The sequence below is a fragment of the Opisthorchis viverrini genome, assembly GCF_000715545.1.
Source record: "Opisthorchis viverrini unplaced genomic scaffold opera_v5_17, whole genome shotgun sequence".
In the NCBI taxonomy this organism is placed as follows: domain Eukaryota; kingdom Metazoa; phylum Platyhelminthes; class Trematoda; order Opisthorchiida; family Opisthorchiidae; genus Opisthorchis; species Opisthorchis viverrini.
In genome coordinates this window covers 1,315,648-1,334,089 of record NW_008751673.1, presented here as the reverse complement: position 1 = coordinate 1,334,089, position 18,442 = coordinate 1,315,648, and the positions used below count along the sequence as shown (strand labels likewise).

General features: G+C 43.6%; 1 protein-coding gene across 1 annotated transcript in view; it reads right to left on the bottom strand.

The window, feature by feature from the left end:
* T265_01569 (hypothetical protein) overlaps positions 1–18,442 on the bottom strand; it is a gene marked incomplete at both ends in the record, with an annotated part of 44,357 nt that overhangs the window by 5,993 nt on the left and 19,922 nt on the right. The window contains 5 exons of the mRNA XM_009165628.1: positions 3,126–3,241; positions 5,268–5,537; positions 6,685–6,886; positions 8,474–8,760; positions 14,965–15,066. Of these exons, the coding sequence (XP_009163892.1) occupies positions 3,126–3,241; positions 5,268–5,537; positions 6,685–6,886; positions 8,474–8,760; positions 14,965–15,066 (977 nt within the window). The remainder of the gene's footprint in view (positions 1–3,125; positions 3,242–5,267; positions 5,538–6,684; positions 6,887–8,473; positions 8,761–14,964; positions 15,067–18,442) is intronic.

Genomic DNA, 18,442 nt, shown 5'->3' with positions numbered 1-18,442 from the left:
AGTTCTGTCTGGCGGCTTTAAGTGCTTGACATGCAAAGACAATAATCGAAACTGACAGTGACTATCTCTTGGGCAACAAGCCCTGCAATCTTCAAAGATAGACTTTGATCGCCTAAACACACATCGGTGTAAAACCCTATCAGTAAGTAAATATGGATCAGTCGTGGCATGGACCCACACACCCTTTAGGGGCACAAAAGATTGCGAAAATCAGCGAATGTGCCGGTCCTCCGAAGCTTGACACTGCATAAAGATGAGACATTATCTAAGGAGTCAAACGGGAAAAATCAAACCGATACCATGGATACGGTCAGGTAATAATTCGGGCAGTGTACGTCCTGAGCTGAAAGTAGATGCAGTTGGACCTGAGTACCGCACCCCATGAAGCTGATTGGACACCCAGTTGCACAGATAAATACACTGGGCAGAGTGCCCCAAGTCAGTGTGTAAAACGATAGCAAGACTGCTAGTTTTCGCTGAGCTTGTACTCTCCAAGAAAAGTACATGCAAGCTACCAACGTATCTCCATCAAGATGGCTGTTCGCTGAATTTATGATCAACGGTGATTTGGTAGGCATCAGAATAAGGGATCATTTTGCGCGACAACGGCTTGAGTTGCAGTCGACGTGTTCGACGACAATGGATTCAAACAGCGCCACAAAAAATCGCCCCGTTGTAGCACCCTTTCGATGCCTAACTGCCATGCGACCCGAGAGCTGGGACACTGCCAGGTTACCCAAGTCTAGACAAGGGGAGTTGAGAGACAGGGGTCGGGTTCGAACCACAACCTTCCGGTCAGTAAATTCGCCCTCTAACCACTTGGGTCACTGTCGGGTTACAATCGCAGTGCTTTGATCGTAATTATGAGTAAAGCTCGCGGCATGACCACCATAATAGTTCAACTGAGCTAAACGAAAGAGGACACGGAGCTTCGTAATTGTAGATACAGAGAGATAATCCATGTATTTTCAAGGCTGTCTGGACAAGCAGTGGCCGCAAGCAAAGCTTATCAGTCGAAAATTTTTAATAAAAATTTTCTAGCCAAGTTTTCCGAGTAAGGCACCAGGAAATTTCCGCGCAGTTACTAAGGTTAGTAACTGGGACACAAAAGTCCATCAGTCCGCATTCAAGGGTCAGGCGTGCCCAGTAAGTAGTCCACGATTCCCTAAGTTTGAAAAGCAAGAAAATGAGGAAACCTCGGTGATACAAGTTAATTGAACAAGCGATAACTTAGGAATCATGAGTGGAAAGGTGAAGTTCGATAATGATGAAGTGTTGTATGGACGGCTATTGGCAAGATACGGAGAAAGAAGATGCAAATTCATGATGACCAGGGTCCCAACGAGGAATTTTAGTGTTTAGGAAGACCACCTTTGTGGTAAACAGACGTTGTGTTGTCGAACCACACACAAAAGTCACGAACGAATCTTACACAATAACAGTTTTGATGAACATTCCCATGCGTTTTCCTGCAGGAAAAATGATATCTCAAGTTAGGAACGATATTGCCTGATTAACGAGACCACAGCCGAAGCAACCATCCGAAACAAGGGGATATAACGGCAAGGCGTCTATCCGACCGAAATAAGCTTCTGGGTGGCGAGGCTTCTACAAAAATTAATGAGATGTCATGAAAGTGTCAGATTTTGGTATTGAACAGTAAGAAATGTGGTGTGCCTTGAAATGCTTTAATTTTGGAAGTCAGTGTACGTATCAATGACGTCTGACGCCATTTCAGCACATAACATAACGTTTCTGAAGTACTATGTAGGCCAAATCATAGTCGGCTGGAAATCAGTGAGTGCCGCAGCCAATAAGCTTTACTCGGTATCAGCAGTATTCAACAATAACGACAAATGGATACGCTGTCCATGTGTATATATCCATATCCATGCGCACACAAAAAACCCCTTCAGATCGCTCTACGAAACCTCCTACTCCTTCGTCCTACCCAATCAAGGTGCTGTGTTCACTGTAGCAGTCTTAAAACGTGAATGACCTATGGATATTTGGGAGTGTGCGTTTCCACAAGGGAGGAATACAAGCTATTTCATTATGGTAATCAGTGTCGACGTGCAAAGGTAGGCCAGCGTGCACCAGACAGGATAGCATAGGCTGTATCCACATAACGGTGCACTGAAGAACCGGCAGAAGTAGCACTATCATCTATAATCGGTATGCACGCATACGAATCTCTCCCTCGTGAATACTGGATACGAATGACCAGATGATTCCACTCTGAGAAAACAACACAACACATCACTCACATAACGGGCGTTCTAGAGGCACGGAAAGGAAACTAATGGTTAGTGCTACTGGACCAGCTATCCGCTGAGTGAACTGAGGTGCTGAAACGCGTCAGCGACTTCAGGTTGTGAAGACACCTGTCGCATGATTGGGCGGTCTTTCTAAAAGTAGGTTTTTAATGGAAAAGCTGGGAAGACTGGAAAATGGTCCTCACAGAGTGGTTCTTATGAAAGAGAAGTTTGTATGCAGGTGACCCTTGCTATCCGCCACAGATGAAGAGATAGTGCAAAGAATACAACAATTTGGCACCCGCTCCAAACTATCGCTGATAGTGCAGAAGCCAGATAACAGAACATCCCAGCAGAAATTTGTAACGCACTACTCATAAGGTTGCTGAAAATTCGTCGATAGCCCACGACCGGTTTCGCCCTTCTTGGGGCCCATCAGGTAGATGCAGTCCCCGAGTCTCCATCAACTCTATGTTCTACTTGAAACTAAATTGCACGAAATTAGCGAAATGCACTCAATTTGCAAGCTAATTTGGTTTTTCGAGAGACTCACCTCGAACCCAGCTGGATTCCAGGAGAGTCTCTCTCGAAAAATCGAATTAGTTTGCAAATGAGTGTATTTCGCTAATCCCAGCAGAAACTTTCTCTAGCTTCGCTGAGAAATTCCGAAAGTCCTGAGTTTATCTGGCACCTAAGAACCATAGTATATAGGATAAGAGTATGAATGAGTCGGAAACATCGCAAAATAAACCCAAAGTTTGTTCCCAACCAAATAACTTGCACTGGCTGACGAGAATCAATTGAGGAATGTGAAACACCGGAATAAAACACATGAAAGGGCAAAAAAGGAAACGAATGTTGCAAACATACCGAATTATTTCCCGACGAACGCGTAATGGTTTTTCGATCAATGAGACGCCATTGATGAAGAGAATGTCAAATGCGTAGACGCAAACCTGAACTTTGACCGCGGCTTCATCGACATCCTGAAAACGGAAATGCGAGCACCACTTGATAACTAATACACACACCATATATGCATCATGTAGTGTTAGAAGAGACAAAACGGACTCGTGAGGACTTTTGGGTTTCACATGAGTTTGCCGTCCAGATCCAAGTGAGATCTCAGGACGTCCTTGCAGTCTGGCCATCATCGCAGCAACAGACCTTAAGCGGCCTGTGTGCAGCACAATCAGTTGTAGAATATTATAAACGAAAGATTCAGTTGATTCTTCCGTGAAAATCGAATTGATTTGCAAATGAATGTATTTCCCGGAGACCTAAAGCTGCATTTGAAAAGGCGCTGCATTGCCAAATGGCAGTGTCTCCAACTTAACCTCTATCTATATCATCCATTCGGACTGGTGAATTTAAAGGTGAATGAAATTGTGGACTGGCACAATGTCGTAATTTGGCAATAACCTATAGAGGGGGACACCAGACACACATCAGCCGGTCCAGTTTACCTCAGACCGGTGGTGCCGAGTAGTTACACCAGTTTTCGTGACCAGTCATCAGCTGAGCCGAAATGTGATGTCCGCGTTTGTGTGCGTGTGTTAAATATGCCCGGATCGTGCCGATTGTTCAAGGAAAGAGCAAGGGTTCACCAAGAAACTAACAAAAGTATCGGCTTACAGAACGGTGGGAGTAGGATGCCGCAACAAGCCCCACTCAATCGTTTGACTGCTGCAGTCATCAAAACCAACAGTTCAGATAAACGTTGAGGTTTCGTGCGGTCACAGGACGAGCGGACAATCTTCCTAATAAACTATGGGTTTCAACTGTTCGGTTGTCCCCATATGATTTTAGTACTTAGCCAACGGTTTGGCACCATGTTCGCTTAAGCAGTACCTCATCCGTTCACCCTCCGATCTTTCTTCTCTTGGACAAAGCAAGCCCAGATGGCAAATAGCGTACATAATCACCTGTGCCGTGCAGATGGACACCGACGAAGCCTGTTATGACAGGCAAATCGGAGTCCGGACGCTAGCCAATACAACGATGGAGGCGTTGTCTGTTGTGTCAAATTGAAATTTGTGTGACACGTGCGAGTCCCAAAATAAACGCTATGCTCCTGAGTGGTGAGCATATCTGCAAATCATCGCATATTTCTACTGAACAGGGCGGCAGAATTGAGATGCAAACGAAAGCACATTGATCTGGCATACTGGAATTCGATCACAAGATCCGCTGTCAGTTGTAATCCGGTAAAGCCAAAGGCGTAACATGCAGTAACGTACGTTAATGGGGAGAACGACTGTTAATTCATTTGGTTAGTCCCTAATTTGGTGCTTTGTACTACATAGAGAGGAGAAAGCCATTTTCATGAACAGCGATTAACACCCGCGTTGGAAGGTGGGGAAATTCTCTAAAGGGACTCTAATAAATAGTTAAGTGATTGGGTCTCAAAGGAATACGACTACATGAAATGGACTTGTCACGGAACACAATACAGGCTGGGTAATGACCTAATGCGGAGCTTTATGATGTGAAGTATGCTTAGAATAAGTGCACCAATTAATATTGAATAGTATATCAAGAAACCCCCTGAATAAGGGGTATTCCCCATTCAAGGACACTGCGGCTCTTGAACATAGGAGCCCGTTCATCTTTGAAAGGGGAACTGCTCTAAACTCAGAGGGAGCAGCTTTTGGGGTGTGTAACTTTGGGGCATTAGTAATAGAGTACAAGAAACGACATCGGCGATCTTTCACGGTCAACGAGAAACCCAACGCAATCAGAATGCCACCTACAAATACGAGAGTAAAGAACCACCGGAAAGGGGCGAAGCTTAGGCCGCTAACTCAGTAGGTATTTCCCCTAAAAAATGTACGCCAGTTAAGAATAAGTCTAGAAATGATCATTCCTAGGGTAGAACAAAAAGTAGGCTCTCAGGTATTGATTGGTATCTAGAAAAACAGTTAGAAATCAATGACGAACCGAAGAAAGCATGATGGAGTGTTGAGAAGACTTTTGTTAATGTATCAGACTGCAGAAAATGCACAAATTTACCTTTCTTTTCCTTGTGGACAGGACTTGGAATGGAAGGATGTGTCCACCTTGTCGGTCCCAAGCCACAACTTCGGCGTCCAGAATGCAGCTTTCCACAGCGGTACTTTTTGAGTCAGCTTCCGAACCCATGTGCTGAAGAGCAGCCTCAGTGAGTTTCGCGGATTTCAAGACTCGAGGCATTAATGTGTTTACAATGTCCGGATATTTTGAGGTGTTGTCCTCCTGATTGCGTGAATACACACGGCAAGTTCGGGGGTCCAAAACGTGGATCTATATAGGGATTGTCAGTTACATCACTTTGTATCAGGGGGGTTGAACCTCACATGATAATCAAACAGAGTATAAGGTCACGGGGTCTGGTCTTAACAACAACTAGACCGAACAGGTATGCTAATAGAATTCGAAGTACCGATGAAGTTTTACCTACCTCGGACTTCAGTTAGACAGAGAAGCTCTTGTTCAGGACTAAATGCACGTGAGCAGATTCCACATTCTGTGAGGACTAGAGCTCAAGGGAATTCGAGTGCACAGCATCATCAACCTACTTACAGTTCATTTCATGTGGATTCAGTGCAATATTTCCGGACTGACCCAGGACGATCGAACCCGTTCCAAACCTTATTCATTAGTCGCATGCTAGACCAGAAAATCAGCAGTCAAAGAGACCCAAAAATTGAAAAGTAAAAATATCGTCAAAAGTCCCACTTCAGAATCGAAATGACAGGGACTTTGGTGAGGCCACAGGCTCCGGAAGCGAACCAGCCACAGGTGAACGAAGTTCACCTGAGTCGGCAACTACAATAGCACCTGGACACTGAAATTATGGCCCACCCTTTCAGGATAATGTCTATAAGACCTTTCGCGTGCTTGGTCAGCGCTGCTGTAAGATGATATCACCATAAGCAGAAGTCGACTATGCTCACTTTACCAAGTTTAATTCAGGTTATTTGAGCACATGGAGCCGGCGTGGGTACTTGAGATTTTTGTGGCACGCTAGGGTAAGGTTCTTCGTTTTTCTCCCCAAATCAACGAAACAAGGGTCTACGTTGCCGTTCACGACGATTAGAAAGGGGAGGATTTGCGAGATAGTTACGGTGGATAATCAAGGGAAGACGATCAGGCAGAAACTTATGGATGATTTTTATGAACGATTTATGACCCCGTTCGTTCAGCTGTAGCACTCCTTCGGTGCCTAGCTACCATGCCACCCGAAAAAAAAACACGAGGACTGGGATACTGCCAGGTTGTCCAAGTCTAGACGGGGGAATTCGAGAGCCAGAGGTCGGGTTCGAACGACGGGCCTTCCGGTAAGTAAATTCGCGTTCTAACCACTTAGTCCATTATGACCCTAACAATCAAAAAGTGACCCAGAATGTCTGCTACCCGCAAGCTACTTAATTCACAACCAAATACGTACTTGAGCACGTTCTCCGTCGTACTTGTATTCGCACGTGAAATCAGCCTCGTCGAAACGCTTCAGCACATCCACTACGCCACGAGTCGGATGAGCCAACATGGGTTTGACCGGCATACCGGGGGTGATAAAACAATGGAAGTGTAAGCCATCAGGACCGTCAGCCAACAGTCCAGCTACGAGCTTGTCGTAGTTTGGGCAAACGCTGGGTGGGAAGCAAACCGAAAGATTGCCGGAATTTTCAACAACAATTACATATGAACCATATGACTTTGTCTCAGTACAAATAGAAAGGCTTTCTGAAATGATTGTGAGCCTTAACAACTAACATACAATCCACAAAGAAGAAATTAAATGTTTTTAGGGCAACTACTGCATCCTACTTGATTGAACCCTAAAAGTGTGGTGTCACATACACGCACGGTACCGTTGTCCAGCCACAAGCATTAACTCACAGCTGAAACACACTGTTTCAGGCGTTCCACTTTGTATATACATCAGCGCTCACACAATAAGAGATGTGAGTCCCTGTTAAAAACTGTAGTTGGCTGACATACGTTCCTTAGAAGCCCTATGATCCCAGGACAGAACAACTGTGGTTATGCACACACTGAGTGTTACTGTCAGAGACGATTAGGAAATGAATCACCTCACTAACGTTCTAGGGCATGAAGAGTTCCGGACAGAAGGGTAGTGGGACACAAATATGGCCGTTCGGACCCACATGCCTTTAGCAAAAGACAAGGTCACACATAAACGCTACAGAAGTGGTTCTCTACGTTAGGGAAAACCCCAGCACGCTTGAAGCGTTTCGAGCAACCGCATGCACACGTGCCAATTGGCGGTCCATTGATGAAATAAGTTACATCTGTTTTGATAGTTTCACCCGGATGAAGGTCAACGCCGCTACCGACGGAGGTTGTTGTCGACTATTGTGAATAGTGAACTGATTTGTCTTGTTTACTATGCTTCGCCTTATGAGATCCTCGTCGTCTAAATTTACAGAGGTTGTTGTACATTTCCCATATTGAGAGAACCAGTCCAACGCGTACACAATAGGACGTCTGTGCTGGTTGAGCGCGTCCCTCATTACGACACCACTGCATAGTTTCACTTTTTCTCAAGCTAGTCATGACGTAAAACCTTTGCCATAATGAACAGAATTAGTGGATTCCCCGCACATCATCATTCGGAAAATTTACTGCCGTTCGCATTGGGAAACGATAAACAACTAGCAAACAACTTTAAGGAACATCCGTATCCGTTGAAAGCCATTTTCAGTGTAGTTATGCACAGTTAGTTGAATGGCCTAATTCATAATCGAGACTATCCTGGGGCTCCAGATATCTCGGCGGTTCAGTCGCAGAGATTCTCGGTCCAAATCTCCATTACTCCAGCTTAAGTTTGGGAAACATGACAGTAGCTTGGCCCTGGGACTGAATGGAAACTATGCGGTTTAAGAACGCTACAGCTCGCTGTTTGACACCATTATGGCAACCATGTCAATTACATGACATACACTTAGCTTGTTAGCTACTTTGCATCACCTGACAAGTAAAAAGTGTTCGATGCACAGTTTGGGCATCGCAGTCCCAGTGGTAAGTGGCACTGCCGCAGCTGTGCCGCAATGTGCTGTGGAGAGAACTAACATTGATAAGGCACCTTAGTAAGAACATTCAGTCATGTTACCTGACTGAAGACGTAAGGTAGGATTACCTACAGCAGCAGGCATAAGTGTGCACAGAAAATAATCATAAAATAACTGGGGAGTTAAAATCATCCCGAGGCTCACCAGTATGCTTTTTTTACATTCGCCACACAAACTTCAACACGAGCTTTCCATTGTTCGTTCGACACACCAGTGCTCACGTCCAACAGACGACTAGGAACGCCCACTTTCACAGCTGCCGCCGAATGGAAGGGTGTGATCGCCGCGGCTTGCCCAAGGGCAGTCAGGACGCTCTGCTCAGCCAGACCAATCCGAAGTTTTCCGGATAGACTACGGATCAAGTACTTAGCTTCACATTCGCGGCAGGCAACCAGAAGAGAACAGATCTTCTCAACTTTTTTGGCCTGAGACTAAATTGATAGAAAGAGGAATGCGAGAGTTGGGAGTGTTTTAATTCCTGAATGAACCAGCTAAAATATCGTAACAGTCCTATGATTCCGTTGGAATCCTAGACAGCCGTCTACTGCAACATTTCCATAATTGGAAACAGAGAGCGAGGAAAACGGAAGTACCATGCTCATTTTCTATGAAAGGGCCCACACAAGAAACAACTAGAGTGCAGCCCAGAAAAACCATTAGAACGATATCAAAATAAGTTGAAAATGGGGCGGTGTAAAGAAATAGCAGGTTAACGGCGAATTCACGGCTTCAGTCATTCGCGAAGTTGCCGCAAAAACCTAACTGGTGTTAGAAGGAAACCCTGCACTTAATATTTGCAATTTTCTGCACGTTTTCCCCGTGGAGATACATAATTTTTAACGCAGTTTAGCACTACATTATTTCGAATGATACAACCTAATCGTTTTAGGATATAAACAACGTCGCGAGTCTACCTAAACCCCCGTACAAAGTATAAAACCGTAATTCTTCTTTAGGACCACAAACCAAACACAAAATCACCGTAAAAAAACACGGCTTAATGAGGCTATCCAAAAGAGGGAAGTTGGTTGTTTGACATTTTGTGATGGTGCCCAAAATCCCCGCGAAGCCCAGTTCATTCCCTGTAGCTATCCTACTTCTTTCCTTAACTAATCAGCATCAACAGAGGCCAAGCCCTTGAAGAGGTTTCAAACGCTATAAGAGCGTTTAAGCTTGAAATGCCTTAAGGTTTAAGGAGCAAACTTACTGACCGGAAGGTCCGTGGTTCGAACCGAACCTCTGTATCTCGACTGCTTGGGCAACTTGGCAGCATCTCGGCTTTCGGTGACATAGCAGCTACTGACCGCTAGAGTGGTACAGTTTGGACCATCATCCTAAACATCAGACCTAAAGCCGCATCCTAGTTGTGGTGGTCGGACCTCCGCGCTGCATTGATGCTGCGGGCTACAATGGCTGAAATTCAGTTCCTAAGGGTTCAAACATGCCAGAAAGGTCAACTGAACGCAGCTCTACGAAGTCCAAGGACTGTGAGTAACCGTATTCCGAGGCACTCTCGAGGTAAAGTCGTACTGTCCTCTACGATAGGAGTGTGAAGGCAGTTAGGCACTTCCTCCATGCGACCAGGATCTCCATATTTATGGAAGCAGCGATGCTGACTTCCACCGATGAAGGAGGTTAAAAGAGGTCGGCCCTAGAAGCTGCACACTCCGATCACCCAACGGTTGACCGTGACCTGTCGGTGCATTATTCAGTAGAGCCGAAAAACTTTTGGGACCAACGAGTTCGGTAGTAATAAAAAACATCTGCTGTACGCAGCTGCATTAAGAGTGGGACAGTAATGCCTTACTCCCTGTATCCTCGGACCAGACCGACCCCCTGCAGCTAAGTGGGTCAGACCATTGAGTCATCCACTCCGGGAAGGGTCCTCCAACAAAACCCCAACAATCGCTAACTCGTGCTTCAGATTTCTGAGTCAGAGGCTAAGGAAAGGGTCTCAAAACAAAACCATAGCCCTCCCACTACCTTGTGGGTCAAACTTTTGAGTCAAAGGCTCAAGGTGGGGTACCTCAACTAACCCCCCGGTGATCCTGAAGCAATTGTCAGTAATATATACGGTGTGGAATTCAGACTCAACTACAAAGATGAAAGAGCCTTACGGAACTGGATACGAGTAAGCAATCATCTTCGCGCTGTGCGGTCGTCTGGCTCAATTAAGAGGTAAACGGTGTTTATTTGTCGCACCGGCATACAAACCGACAGACTGCAGTTCTGAGACTTAGGATGGGTCTTACCGAGACCCGTCGCAAATGCTTCCGTTGGCTAGAAGGACGAATTCAGTAGTCCTGGTGGGTGATACGAATGTCCAAGTTGGACGACTATGTCAGGAAGAACTTCAAAAAAAGTGGTATATTTGGAGTCGATGTTCAGCTTACGGATAATGAGGTGCTGATAATCGTCCTTTCCTAGCCAGTACGAATCTCCAACACAAGCGCTCACATCGAGTTGATTGGAAGCCACCAACCGCAAGACAGTCATGGACTCACTTAGGAGATGCGGCTACCAGTTACCGATGGAGAACCTCAAAAAGACTGTCGCTCATTCTGAGGTATGCAGCTTGGTTCTGATCATGACAATCTGCGAGCTCGATTATCACCGGGCTTTCCGTCAGAATTACGCGTGCCAAAGTAGAGCAACTCCAATCAGCTTTGACATGTTTCTGCAGCTCAACAGTATCAATCTTATCCAGGTAGATAGCTACTGCGGATGACGAAGACTACTTAGAGGTCGAGTGGAAGTGAGTTAAAGAAGCTATGAGCTCAGCCTTCAGAATTATTTGTCCAACCAATGAACCATGGATATCATCGAGATCATCAGGTCTTACTGCCACCAGAAACAACATACTAGCAACTAGCGACTGCGACGGCTCACGTGGGTCCCTCAAACATCGTATAATCAGTAGCTTGAAAGATGGCCGAGAATGCTGGTGGAATTCCAAGGCCCATGTGATGGAGAAGGCTTTCGCTGCAAGCAAAAGTCGTGCCCCATTTCATCTGATTCGATCAACCGGTCAGAAGGAGTGTCGGAGAAACGATATGCGGAAGAGATGGAACGATAATTCACTCACAAAGTCGTCGTCTTAAGCGATGGGCTCAATACTTCAAAGGAGAGTTCAACTAGTCTCCCAACCCATGGAGGAACCAGCCTGCCCCCAACAACAGGTCCTCGTGAACAGGGTGGCAACCATACTGCAAAATACTTGGAACGAAAACAGAATGTCAACCGAATAGAGCTACCAGACCATCATCGCAGTTTCCAAGAAAAGCGCAAGAATGTCATGCGAAAACCATTGAGGCCTCAGTCTGGTATCCATCGCATCTAAGCTACTCTATGGAAGTATTTTGCGTAGGCTGACCGATTATCAAGAGAGACAGAATCGTAAGAATCAAGCTGAGTTTCGCCCTGGTCGAGAATGCATCGACCATATCTTTATCTTGAGACAAGTTCTTGACAACGCTACTCCTTCAATTCCCACGTTGGTCGGTTTCCTTGATCTGAAAACTGCTTTTGACTCTGTCGATCGTCAGAAGCATTGGCGGTATCAGGCAATTAAAGGCGTCCCTCCAAAATTTATATCCCTTATGAGAGCTCTGTATTCGAAGTCCTGTGGGCGTCATCGAGTATATGGGAATACTTCGCCAGAGTTCACCACGTTCAGTGGTGTACGACTTTGTTATTGATGTGCTGTTTACAATTACTCTGCCTGTCTCTGAAACCACTGGGCGTTCGCTCACAGACATTGAGTACGCGAACGACATTGCCCTCTTTGATTCAGACCCTACAAAAACGCAAACGACTTTAAATAACCTAAGTAACTCTGCCGCACGCTTTGGCATGCGCTTCACACATGCAAAGTGTAAAGCGCTGCTAAAAGATTGAATAGGATCAGATCTAAACCTAGTGCTTGCAGACAAGCCAATCGACGTGGTAGAGAAATTCGCTTATCTGGGCAGTTGTGTAAGTTCCGGTGGACTGGCTAGAGATGAGACTATTTCTCGAATCGGGAAAGCCAGGGCAGCCTTTGACAACCTACATGGGTCGATGTGACGTCGGTTTGCCTGTCAGGGGCAGAGTTACACCGCGGCAGTGAGATCCATACTGCTTTATGGATCAGAGACGTGGCCTCTACGTGCGAAGAATATATGTAAGGTGTCAGCGTTTGACCATCGGTGCCTCCGAAGCATTGGTCTGGTCTGATGAGAACATCGGATTAGTAATGCTAAGGTAAGTCAGATGGTCTTAGGAAGAAGAAACTCTCCCATGACAGATGAGTTACTCACGTTCCATAAGTTACGCTGGTTGGAACATGCAAGAAGACCGTCTACCCCACACACCTCTTTTCACCAAGCTCTGCGCTGAGTGGAAGCAACCGAGAGATGGATAGTGTATGACCTGGCAACGAAGTATGAAAGCACTAAACAGTAAACTTAGTCGGGTCGGTATTGTCGCCTCCCTGGATGGGGATGCAGAGACTTAACTCAATGTCAATGACACCAGCAGAAATGGCCCGATCGCGCAGTCAATGGCGCCACTGCATCAAAGGTACCGCCTCCAATGCGTAGCTATTCAGTTCTCGAACTAACTGAACATGCCATCACCTCCAGTATGGCAATATGTCCCACACTCACAATTTCTGGTGATCGAAAGCGTAGCAGTGGGAACCAGTGTGCCTATGGTACATTATTTATTTATTTATTTCCTTATTTATTTATTTATATTTATTTATTTATTTATTTATTTATTTATTTATTTATTTATTTATTTATTTATTTATTTATTTATTTATTTATTTATTTATTTATTTATTTATTTATTTATTTATTTATTTATTTATTTATTTATTTATTTATTTATTTATTTATTTATTTATTTATTTATTTATTTATTTATTTATTTATTTATTTATTTATTTATTTATTTATTTATTTATTTATTTATTTATTTATTTATTTATTTATTTATTTATTTATTTATTTATTTATTTATTTATTTATTTATTTATTTATTTATTTATTTATTTATTTATTTATTTATTTATTTATTTATTTATTTATTTATTTATTTATTTATTTATTTATTTATTTATTTATTTATTTATTTATTTATTTATTTATTTATTTATTTATTTATTTATTTATTTATTTATTTATTTATTTATTTATTTATTTATTTATTTATTTATTTATTTATTTATTTATTTATTTATTTATTTATTTATTTATTTATTTATTTATTTATTTATTTATTTATTTATTTATTTATTTATTTATTTATTTATTTATTTATTTATTTATTTATTTATTTATTTATTTATTTATTTATTTATTTATTTATTTATTTATTTATTTATTTATTTATTTATTTATTTATTTATTTATTTACTCGTTGGCAGTGGCATATCAGGAGGTTAAAGTACCCCACTGGCTCCGTAAATGAGGCACAAACGTTAAACTGGCATGTCATTGCGGGATAAGTGAAATCACGGCATACTGTACAAAAAACTCACGCAAGAGATCAGGGATACAGCATTGGTACCAGTAAAAACAGCGTTAATGTTTAAGTGCTTCAACAGCACATTCACTGCTTACGTTACAATAATAGCTGTGTGTACAATTTTGAGCAACTAAAAAATCCATGATTTTTACCAAATCACGGGTGTTCTTGAGCTTGTAGCCAAAAGACGAAACCAAACTTGAGAAAAAATTATTCAGCTGTAACACCCTTTCGGTGCTTAACTACCATGCCACCAGAAGGAAGCACGACTGGGATGGTGCCAGGTTGCTCAAGCCTAAAAAGGGGAAGTCGAGATGCACGGGTCAGGTTCGAACCATGGACCTTCCGGTTGGTAAATTCGCAATTTAACCACTTGAGCCATCTCGCCCCATAGTGTATCAAACAACTTGAATAGGGCACTGCTGTTGTAGAGGATAATCTCATAAACCTCTGACCGAGCACAGTGCACAGTAGCCCGTTTTTTAGAATGCACAGAACAACTAATAAGCGTGAGTAATACTATGTAAGTAGGCAATAACAACAAAAGTCTCGCCATTTGTAACATATCTTGTTTATCCACAAAGACTAGACTGCATACGACCGAAAGCTTTTAGAAAACCTGGAATCCAAGGTGAGTGTAAGCGAAAAAACAGGGAGATGTTGAAGCCGAGAATCAAACAGGCAATTAGTCGAAAGTGAGAATACAACAGAGTGATGTGAAATCACATTTGCCAAACAAAAGAAAAAAGGATTTCGAACTCTAAGTAAGACGTAACTCAGCCTCTGAGTAGCCACATAGGAGTGGTGCGTTTGTACACTAAGCGGTTAAAACGATCAAAACGTCCGGTTCACATTAAATTACTGAGTTAGGTTACAGTTTCTGCCCATTCTAATGTACGGATAATGGAAAACTGTGATCAATAGCGCAAAACTGCCTCTTCCCTAAAAGACACGTCTTGTGGTACGCCACGATTTTACGGTTCGTTTTGCATAGATACTTTGTAAACCGTCGATCGCTTGATTCGGTTGGCTTTTAAAGGGCAGAACTTAAGTGTTTTCTGAGGAAATATCCCTTAACACATCACACAAAACGGATTCGTGGCAATGAGTAAGTGGGTACTTACAGAATTTCCCGACATTGACGCGATTTCTTTCAATTTGCTGAACACCATGGAAACAGTCAAGGGTTTGGGAGTGAACATGGTCTTCTGACGAGAACGAATACTCTGCGGGATAAAACAATGTTAGACACCAAAATGCACGTTAACGTTTCCAGTGCAGAGGCGTGTATCGGCCATTCAGTGTTTCGAGGGGGGAAAGAGTAGACAAAGTGGTACTTCATAAAGTTAGGTTTGTTTCATACCCTGGAGTTATGAGCTAGAGATATCAGAAAACGCTTTGTAAGGCATTGTTGACTGCAACTAATGTCTGTGAATGGCAGGATCCAAGCAACCCACTATTCATCTGCAACAACCTTTCGATGTCTAGCTGTCATGCCACCAGGGGAGGTCCTATAGCTGAGCTACTGCCAGGTTGCCTAAGCCAAGACAGAAGTAGTCGAAATGCTGAGACTGGGTTCGACCAAAGGATTTTCCTGTCAATAAACCTGCGCCTTAACTGGTGAGCTATCTCGAGCCCGAAGTACAAATCGAAACACTCAGCATCCTTTGCGAATCCCACAAACCAAACACAAAGACAGACAAGCTTTAGCCAGACAGTCCGGCTGAGAGATGACAGTAAGCTCATCATTGGAATCGACCACCTACCATGTCTGGTGTAGTTTGCAAAAACGTACAAGGAGGATCAAATGGATCCTACCTGAGAAGGCACAAAGACTTCCCCATATTTAGCTCCATATAAACCGCTCTCATTTCGCCAAGCTCTTGTTAGCGAAATGGTCACAGAGGACAGAAACGGCTTGTGACCAAGGTTTCAATCGGTTGGTAAATCAGAAATAGTTTCCAAGTTATTCACGTAATTTTATTAACGCAGTTTTACTGCACTTATAATGTAGGTTTAAAAAATCGTTCAGCTGTAGCACCCTTCCGGTGCCTAGCCGCAATGCCACCCGAAGGAAGCACGAGGGCTGGGATACTGTCAGGTCGCCCAAGCCTAGGCATGGGAAGTCGAGAGGCAGCGGTCGGGTTCGAACCACAGACCTTCCGGTCAGTAAATTCGCGCTCTAACCACTTGAGCCATCTCGCCCCCAACGTAGGTTTAGTTTATTATCGGTCAACCTAACCCTACTTCTGATAGCTTCTCATTCGCGTTCCTTGAACTGGGATCATCAAATGTTTACTTGCTTATTCTGGTCGTTCCAACCAATTAAGCGAACTTTATCACGTGACACGACCTGAGGAAACGTTGCAAGCTCGCCCTTTCATTTATCCGTCCTATATAACACCGCGGGAATAGCATTGAGGTGCGAACGAACGTTCTGCCTTAGGCTGTTTTCGAAAGTACAATCCAACTGGTATGTGCAACAGCCACTCAGAATTTGGCGTCCAACACCACCAGCAAAGCTTCCCTCCAGTCAGTTTCTTCCACGCGTGCAGTCAGAGCAGGCTGATTTTATCTGAACGATCTTGATAGGTAGCTCTGAAGTGAACCATCTGTGAGCCCAAAGGTATCTCATCGGATCCAAATAAAATGCAAATCTGAATTGAGCCTCGTCAAAAATTTAATGCACACATGGTAGTGTGGATAAAAGGCAGATGAAAATATCCGTGGTAGCTGCGCATTTGATGTCGAGTGAGTTCCTAAAAATAGGAGACCGAACAAGAAGCGCTTAGCACTGAATAAAAAAGCGACCAATACTGTGTTGAACAAGTCGTCAGTGTTCAAGTGCCAAATGGTGTTTTTTCCGTGGGGTCTCTTTGAACTTACCTGATTGGTTTGAGTCGTAGATAGCTTAGCGGTTCGGGTGCGAAGTAAACGACAGGAAAGTCTGGTTTTCGAACCCAACCCTGGCTAACCAATTGATCCCGTCTAGACTGGCTTCACCTGACAGTATATCCGCCTTCGTGTTTCCTACCTGCACGACAGCTTTGTACCGGAAAGTACACCGTTTCAATGATTACCATTTTTTCAACTTAATTCCGTTTGTTGTTTGACAGGTGGTTGATATTTATGCGCTTATGTATCAGCATCGCCCAGCAAACGTCTGATCCAGTGCTGAAAGTAGTGTTCCAAGCAGTTGAAGCTTGTGATGAAATTCATGTCCCCCCTGTGACCACGTTGATGAATTGGATGGCGCTACGTGTATCATCATATAAATAGGCGAGATTGTATCTGTCTGAACTATAGGTCTCAACGGTAAGCAGATAGTTCAACGCATCAGGATACAGTGAACTTAACTTACACAAAGCAATTTGCAGGACTGAAAAACTGGGTGGATGTGAACTTCGCTCACAAGATAGAAATGAAGTTTTTCAATGTCTGTCAGTTCCGGCTGGCTTACACGTGTAAATAAGATTTAATTTAAGCGAGTGGAGCTGCAGATATAGTCGAATCCTATTGGTCGATCAGACGCGACGACATCAAGTCACAAAATCACACTAAACTCCCTGGGGTTAGGAAACAGTTCAGAATGCAACAGAGCTGCCTCTCACTGTATACTGTCAGATCTACTACGCCAGGCAACCAATGCCAACTGAATCGTTCCAAATTCAGAGGGATTCCACGCTCCCTGCGTTAAAGAAGTTTCTTGGCTTGAGAACACATCGTATATTATGACCCGCTGGAATCTGTGAGTTTGTCGGTCAACAGGGCGGAAATCCTTGGTGCAAATTATCGGTTTTAATTTTCTGCGCTTAATTAGACAGCAGTCTCCAAAACAAGTGTTTCCAAGTGGAAGGAAGTCCGGTCACTCAACTTAAAGAGTATCTCTAGTGAGGGTCCCATCCCTTACTTGAAACCGCGGCTTTGGCTGCACAGCTAGGGATCCATTGAAAAATCGCTAAATTGGGCACCTAAATAAGTAGGTGCCAACATGCCAACTGCCACCAGCCATTAGAACAGGCACCTTCAGTTATCGGGCTTATACGGATAGGTTGCGCTCAATCGCCATCGGACTACTCCGATTCTGATAAGACGAATCATGGTAGGTTATCCTGATGCAAACAAAACACGTCAAATCAACCCACGTCAAGGAAACCAGTCAGCTGATGCAATGGCAGTTGTAGATCCAGAAAAGTACCGTTTTGCTGAAGTCACTACATATTATGCTCCAGTCAAATCAACCCACGTCAAGGAAACCAGTCAGCTGATGCAATGGCAGTTGTAGATCCAGAAAAGTACCGTTTTGCTGAAGCCACTACATATAGTTTATGCTCCACAGCGAAATGCACAAAGGGCACAATTGAGTAAGTGTACCGGTGTACGTGATTCCCTTCGGCAGGTCTTCGAAATGGGATAAATATAGCACGGGATTTACGTCGGTCCAGCTTTGTACTGGGTTTAAGTGCGGTTGATCATGAAATGAGATCCTAAAGCACAGGTCAAGGACTGGTGGCTGCAATATTATATATATATATATATATATATATATATTCCAGGACATGCAGATATTTTATCATGTACACAAACAAATTGAAATTATGA